The 8,059-nt window shown below is 42.7% G+C and overlaps 1 protein-coding gene across 1 annotated transcript in view; it reads right to left on the bottom strand.

The window, feature by feature from the left end:
- METTL24 (methyltransferase like 24) overlaps positions 1-2,935 on the bottom strand; it is a 37,060-nt gene extending 34,125 nt beyond the window's left edge. The window contains exon 1 of the mRNA XM_009289199.1: positions 2,759-2,935. Coding sequence (XP_009287474.1) covers positions 2,759-2,935 — 177 coding nt within the window. The remainder of the gene's footprint in view (positions 1-2,758) is intronic.
- Between the last annotated feature and the right edge of the window lie 5,124 nt (positions 2,936-8,059).

The raw sequence follows: 8,059 nt of genomic DNA, 5'->3' as shown, positions 1-8,059 counted from the left end.
TTAACTCTATCCCAGCCAAAACCAGGACAATTTCTTTCTAGAATTTTTCCCTCATCAGCCATCTATGATAGTCATCTGATAATCCCTTAATAATCTGTAGTATACATATGGTATCATTTGTCCTAAAAATCTGAAATCATAACATAACATGTGCAAAGGGCTCACAAACCAGCAGGGGTAAAATTGTAGGTTTGCAAAATTTCTGGCTTTCCCAGCATAAACTTGAACACATAAATCATTAAATTCTTTCCAGATCAATCCTAGTTTCAGTGCAGTAATTCAAACAGCCCAACTCCTCCATTCCCTTCTGCTTACATTTGAAAGGGAATTAGTAAGTTTTCTATACTTCCATCTTTTTTAACTCAGTGACTGTTTTTTCCCTCCTTTCAATCTCCTTCCTTTTTAGCAGCCTATTAAAATACAGAAACATATTAGCCATGTTTATAAACAAAAATTTGGGAATCCCATTGCCCTGCCAAGCAGTCTGTTGCTTCCAACAAAGAAACAAAAGACTTGTCAATACATACACAGATGTCTTAATCAAGGGAAAAATATAAAATCCTCTGATTAAACTGTGCAATGATATTTTTTTACATTTGAGGCAGGACCAAATGTGAGTGGAAAGCACTTGTGGCAACAAACTCCATCAATAACCATAAATATTTGCTAGCCATAGAAACAAATGACATACACATCTTTACCTCCAACTGTTCTGGCTGTACTCTGCGTATCACCACACTCACCGCTTGTGGAAGGGTACAGAGGAACAGAGCTTGCTCGTGGGTGAAATTTTGCTGGAGTTTTATCAGTTTAAAATGCAATGGGTGGGATTCAAATTGCAAAATTTCACACGTTTACAAGGCAAATGTGTATTTACTGGATTGCATTCCTGAAGGCTCACCCTTGCGAGAGTAGATTGTCCCTAGATATGATTTACAGGGCTTGGACACCATTTTATTTGGGTCCCCCCTGGAGCACCTGTGGCCTTAAGCATATTGTATTGTAGTGGTCTTGTTGTTTTGGTTTTTTCCCCCAATTCAAAAGTACCTTAAATAGTGAAAGCAGTGTGTTGCAGCCCACCCAAGTACTGGCTTTACGGGACATACCAGCACGCCTCATGAGGGACACGCAACAAGTGCAAAGCCTGCTGAGATGAGTGGGAGGGCTGCTGAGGGTGGAGGCGGCCAAACCTGGCACACTGCTCCTCTCGCTGACAACACGGAGCAGCTCCGGCGGTGAACAATCCCTCGTGAACGCCCACGTTTAGTTTCAGAGGCAATTAGCTGGTTGACTCCAAGGGAGAGCTGGAAGTGAAGAAACATTCCTGCAGTGCAGACAACCAGGGACCAAACTCCCACAGTGGGCTGGGGAGCTAAGTTATTTGACAGGACAGACGAGGCAGACGGGCTCTTTAAGGGAACGATTCACCTCACTATAGAGTAGACGTCTAAAATAAGTAAGATGAGTCACACACTGGAAACGTCCATGTCTCTCCACGGCCTGCAGACGAAGCCTGGAGGACGGGCTCAGAAACACCTACACCGTAGACATTCAACATCACGGAAGAGGAACCCCAGACCAGACTATCATACATGCAATGCTGCAGAAAATCTTGTATTTTAGAGGGCTGAGCCTACTCTTCAGTTGCGAGCCTCAAGCAACTTTAATTGCACTTTATTCTTCAGCAAGGTTGAGTAACTCCGAACGTTTTATGTTTGGAGCAGCAATACGTGGCACAAGTAAAACAAACTCCACCTCAAAGCGGAGGTGTCAATAGGAGAGAATAAGTATGCCTCAGCCTTGGCAAAGACCTCCTTGAGAAAGGTCAATTCATACGGTCCCCTTTAGCTAAATGTAATCAGCATCATACAGAGGGCTCACAAGAGGTACACTCATAAAAACATGCTACGCTGCATTGTTAATTCAGAAGTAGTGGGGACACACACAGGCTCAGTAAGCTGTAATTTAAAATACAGGCTTACAAAGTGACTATGACTCATATTTAAAGCTCTGAGTGAATTAACTTCTAACGTGCCTGGGTTTATAGGTATCCCATCCCTACATGTCTGAACTGTTTCTTTCCCTTTTTTTTTCTTTTCTATTACTATTATTTTCTATTTTTCTTTGCAGTTTGGCTTTCTTAAACATATGAGGTTTTTGCTTAAGAAACCATACTGCAGAAATTGCTACATACACTCCTGCTCCGCGTGTGTGCCTGTATTGAGGGAAAAGCAGTGGGTTCCCTCTGAGGCATCAGGCATTGGGAGTATCGGAGGGAAATGCTGCCGACACCTAGTCCTGCAGCCACCTAAACTGAGAATTTCCACTCCAACAGTGAAACTTTCACGTGCTGCACAAAGTCCATATTGAACTGAAAAAAAATTAATACAGGAAATCTTTCTATTTCCCCATTTTTCACTTTTCCGAGTTTATCTAAATCAGAGGCATCTCTGACAACTCTGCACGCAAACAGACAGCCTTCTTCATATCCAGCCACCACAGGATTGCTCCATCCTCTGTACACATGGGGTTGGTGCAGTGGAACAAGCAGGCCACACAGGGAGTCCCTCCCATAGGCAAACTCCAGCGCTATAAAACTGTAGTGTTACAGAATCACAGAATGGTTTGGGCTGGAAGGGACCTTTAAAGATCACCTAGTCCAACCCCCTGCCATGGGGGACATCTTCCACTAGATCAGGTTGCTCAAACTAAATAGTATTGGTCCCAGTACAGACCCTTGAGGGACACCACTCGTTACTGGTTTCCACTTAGACATTGAGCCATTGTCTATAAGTCTTTGGATGCAGCCATCCAGCCAATTCCTCATCCATCCGACACTCCATCCATCAAACCCGTATCTCTCCAATTCAGAGGTAAGAACGTTGTGGGGAGTCATATCAACGGCCTTACAGAAGTCCACGTAGATGACACCCATAGCTCTTCCCTCGACCACTGATGCAGTCACTCCATCATACAAGGCCACTAGATTAGTCAGGCACGACTTGCCCTTGGTGAAGCCATGTTGCCTGTCCCTAACCACCTCCCTGTCTTCAGTATGTTTTGACGTATCTTTCAGGAGGATCTGCTCCATGATCTTATCTGAAGATTTGATGGCGGAACATTAGGCTGAGGAAAAAAAGTTTTGCGCCAAGATGAGCAAGCAACGTAACACATACAGTCAGGCTCTCCCATGCAGCAAGGCTACTTACCAGAGTAAGTATGGAAACCAGTCCTGTGATAAGAGTGTTTTCTGCATTAGTAAGTGGGTGTCTTCAATTTAAATGAGTTTTCGACATGACTTGTGTATGAAGAACTTTAATAACTAGAGGTGTTTCTATGTCTGGACATGTGTGTTTTATTTTATTGAAGAGGGAACTTCTAGGATGCACTTAACTCTCCCCTAGCTCCTTGCTTTCTGTGCATCACCTCCACCAAGCCTCTGCAGTGCAGCACACATTTGTCTGCCTGGGAGCAGGATGCGATTGCTGCAAGAGCCAACTTAGCAGCTCTGAGCATCACCCAGAGGGCTTTTGCTTGAGAGCAGTTTATCAGCACTTGCTTCCCAAGGCTGCAGTTTGCACCATAAGTAAAACTCTTACGCTTAGCAGGGAAAAGGAAAAAAGCGATACATCTTGAATGCAAAGTTTTCAATTGAAATGAAGAAAACAATTTTCTGACTTCAATTCTCATTAGAAAAGCTTTGAGCCACTGCATGGTAATTGAAACCAAAAGAGTCTCTACCCTTGTAGAGCAAATCAGTCTGAACATGCATACATAACAACCCCTGGAAAGGCAGCAATCACCAAGCATTTCACCTCTGCTCTCCTTTTGTTAATATTCATGTTTATTTTCTGCTCCTTTTGCTTCTGATTTCCCATCTGACGGTATGAAACAGAGCCACATGCATACAAATTACAGCGCTCGTGCTCATGGGGGAACTGCTGGCCTAAGCTGCAGGCAAGCCACACCAGTGACCTCGATGCGAAACAACAACTTCGATGCCTTGGTTCAGCATTTCACACGCAAAGCCCATGCTCAAGCGCTCTCCAACTCTTAGTTTTGTGTCTTTTCTCCCAGACAAGTGTCTCATAAGAAAAGCATATGCAGAAAAAAAGGATGCTTGGCACCGACTTCAAGTGACAGAATTTATATCTCTTTAAGAATTAAGAAATGGCTTTGGAAAAATAAAGAGCACCTTCCAAAACTAACAAGGCACGGCCAGATCTGTAGAGGAATTTAGGTGACTAATGCACCATTGAATTCAAATCGAAACCCTGACTTCCATAGGAAATGGGTATTGGGAACCAGCTCACCAGGTTTAAATTAGCCGTCGCGGACACCCCCATAAATTCACCAGTAGACCTGGGCTTCAGCGACTAATGTACATCACCCTGGGTGCAGGTTTGTGACTTACAGGAAGCATGTGTTTCAGAACACTTGCCAAAATATTAATTTGTAGGTACTTACAAATTCAGAAAGCATTGCATCTAATTTATTATTTACATAGCATAACTACCATCCCTCGCTACCTCTGAGGAATAAATCCACTGCAACCAAAGGAGCTGGGAGCTGCAGAGGTAGGAAAGGGCAGTGTTGCACCGGGGAACCCCTCCTCGGACCTTCAAAGGTCACCAAAGACTGACAGCTCTGCCATTGGAAATCCCAGCAACATCAGGGAGAAATATACGTTTATTAAAAGAGAGATTGATTTTACCCTGCTAAGAGACACACGGCTTTAAAAACAGTCAAGTGGGATTTCTTTGCTATGGTAATAAAATAAAATAAAATAAAATAAATAAATCAGGCGGCAGCATTCCAGCGCTATCCAGAGGCTGACAGCGTGATAATTTATGTCTGATGGAGATAAAACCAAGAGCCAGAACAGATTGAAATTTATGGAAGCAAATTCTCAAAACTGCTTAAGCAATGTAATACTCAGTCAGCTGAATTATTTCCAGTGCCTGCATGTCTTTGCCAACTCTTAAGGATAACAGTAAGAAAAAGATACAGCAACTATTGGTCACTGCTTGTCAAATTCAGACTTTAGCTAAGCAGAGGCAAGACCACGGTTTCAATGTGTATTCATAACTGCTTTAAATGAAGTGCTTCGGTTGAGAAAATATGGGAGATGTCATAATCCATACAATAAGGAAAAAAAGCTAGTTTTTCCTCCAGGTTGACTTCATTGCAATATTCAAACCACAGCATACAACAAACAGAATTAATCAGTAAATACTCAGCCAGCCAGATAAGCCGAGATTATTTTATGCAAATTCCAGCACTCTAACCGTGATTTACAGATAGGGATGCTTCTGGCAGCCACCGACTTCAGCAGGCTCTGCCTGACACCAAGAACTGGGGAAAAAGAAGGTGCTTTAAAGTAAAACTTAATGCTTTCACACAAATAAGAGCATTTCACACTTGTGCAGCTTTCTCTCTCATCCAAGTGGAGTGCAAATGTCTAAACAGAAACGGTCCACCACACCTTCCAGCCTAAACGGAGATCTGAAGCATCAGAAACCCCCTTCCCCTTCATCTGCCCCTCCTGGGCAAGGACCAGGAGGACATTCTATGCCCAGGGAGCAGGAGAGGGCAGTATTTGTCACTAGGCATCTATAATATCATAAAGCAAGTAAACATTAATTCTTATCCATGGGTAAACCAAAAGGCTGAGCGACTTCTACAGGTATTTAGATTTCATAGCGTAAAACCTAAGGCAAGATAGAAAATATTCACAATAGGTACCTAGGGGCTTCCATCCCTCCAACCCACCGTCAGTTCACTTGATCGTACTGGGGTTTACTGGATAGCCAGGGAAGACTTAAAAAGCCAAACTTCACTTTTTTCTTCTTCAACTCCTTATTTCATACAAGCGTTAGTTAATAAAACAAGGTAATGGAGCTCCACAGAATGAAATGTATACTAGTTTTAAATGTCTACAAACATACTCCCTTTCTTGTTTTTAGTATGATTATGGACTACTGCCCTTAGTCTACAGCTATGTAAAAGTCTTCCAAGCAAAATAAAACAGTGTGTTGGGCAATTAGTTCCCCATGTCTAGAAAGGGAACGAGAGCTGGCTTACAAGTTGTTAGGATTTTAAGTACAAGATGATACATTTATTTTCCAATTTATAAAGAAGAAAATCAAGCTCGTTTCAAAGCACACAATTTTGAAATATTTTTTTGTTCAGGACGAGTATAGACCCAAGTATCATAAGCCCATGGAGGATGGGCTTGGGCAAATATGCACCATCCTCTTTAGTTAAGGACATTTTCCAATGTTTTATTACTAATTCTGAGCATTATACCAAATATAACACTGAACAGCTACATGGTTTGACCCTGAACTCCTGATGTACCTAGAATTCCCACAGATTTCATAATGAATAATAATTGCAAGATCAAACCATTAATCAAGACATCTAACTAAGAAGAAACACATCAGCTCAGCAGCAGCCAATTGACACATAATTGCTCCTTGTTTAATCTTCTCAAAAGAGCGAGGGAAAAGGAACAAGATGCCGTTGCTTTGCTCTATTCAGGATGAAACAAAGTTCACTTCTTTGAAAGTTTCAGTGCCACAGAACAACCATGAGGAAAGCCCAAAAAGAGACCCGACATCAGTATTAACAAATTTTATTGTTCCTTTGGGTTTTTTTTCAGGCAGCTCCTACCCTGTAGCATTCATCTCCGGGATAAATCTCGATCCTCCACTAGTGCCATCAACTCCGGAGGGAGCAGGAAGGATTTCAAACTGATTCTTATCATTTTTAGGCTTCTAAGTGGCAAGTATTATTTAACATTACATGCCATGTAATGTTAAATTACACCAATAGACTTTACCATCTCTTCCCCCTAGCATTTCAAACACTCTCTCTTTGTAAAATATGAAAGAGGATGCTAAATAAAGGGCACTGACTTTGAAGCTCCCAGTTAATTATTTGACTAAGCTAGCTGCTAGGAGAGGAATGAGGAAGAGGGCTGGGGATGGATGGGGCAAAGGCAGGGTGGTTAAATCAGCGATGGCAACTCTACGATGTCAACGTTCACTGGTTCTAACATCATTTTCAACTGCACGCATTTCCCAACCAGGTCCAGCCCTTGGCACACCACCGATATTTGCTTCTTTGCTTACTTTTCATCTAGGTTAATTTTCCCCAACAGACCGCCCTGTCACACACACACACAAAAAAGTGACTTTTTACCTTATCAAAACCAATAGCAAAAACAGAGCATCCACTATTTTAGCAATATCCCTTAGAGAGACAAGTTGCCTAACTGGCTCTTTGCGGACCTTTCCTTGCTAAGCTCTCAAGGCCCACGAAGTTTGTCTTCCACATCCCAAGAAAGGCAGAGGGTTCAATTCCTTCAGCCTGCAGGAACCACAAGGTCAGTCCTTGTAACGCTGACTGAAAAGGCTCACTGAAAAGTCCTCCTGGTCCTATATTCCCAGAGACAAGAGAAGCCCCCATTGCATGATGGGGAGAGGTGGCAGCAGGAAAGACGTTCCTCACAAGGATACCCCAGATTTGGGATTTGCAAAGCCAAAACAGTTCTGTGGTACTGACTTTCGAAGAACACTGCAAAGCCATTTTGTTCCCGTCTGCAGAGCATACGGAGAAGACTCCGGAGAGAAGCAAGATTTCTGTGTATGTGGTAACAGCTGCTGGAACTATTACATTTATCATTACACAAAAACATAAGGAAAGGTTTATTTATCATATTTATACACGTGTCAAGTAGGACATAAATTACACGGCTAGTTTTCAAATGCTGCAAAAACATGAAAAAGAAAGCAAAATAACCACCAAGGGGTTGCCCCAGAGCCAGACCCGGCACTTGTGCTCTTCAAGGGGTCAGCAGTCACCCGAGGACACCCCGTCCACCCATTCCCTGACAGTGCAGTCCATGAGCACCTCACACCAGTGCCTTTCTTGAAGGCACCTGAGCCCGATGGCACGTTTAAAAGCAAGACTACTGAAGACGGGACAGAAGATCAGGCAGGGGAAAACAGGTATCACTGAAGATCCAAACTCTTCCACTTAGTACTGCATAAAC

The sequence above is a fragment of the Aptenodytes forsteri genome, unplaced genomic scaffold (assembly GCF_000699145.1).
Source record: "Aptenodytes forsteri isolate BGI_AS27 unplaced genomic scaffold, ASM69914v1 Scaffold217, whole genome shotgun sequence".
Classification (NCBI taxonomy): Eukaryota; Metazoa; Chordata; class Aves; order Sphenisciformes; family Spheniscidae; genus Aptenodytes; species Aptenodytes forsteri.
Note: the sequence above shows the minus strand (reverse complement) of the source record. Positions and strands in the feature narration are given on the sequence as shown.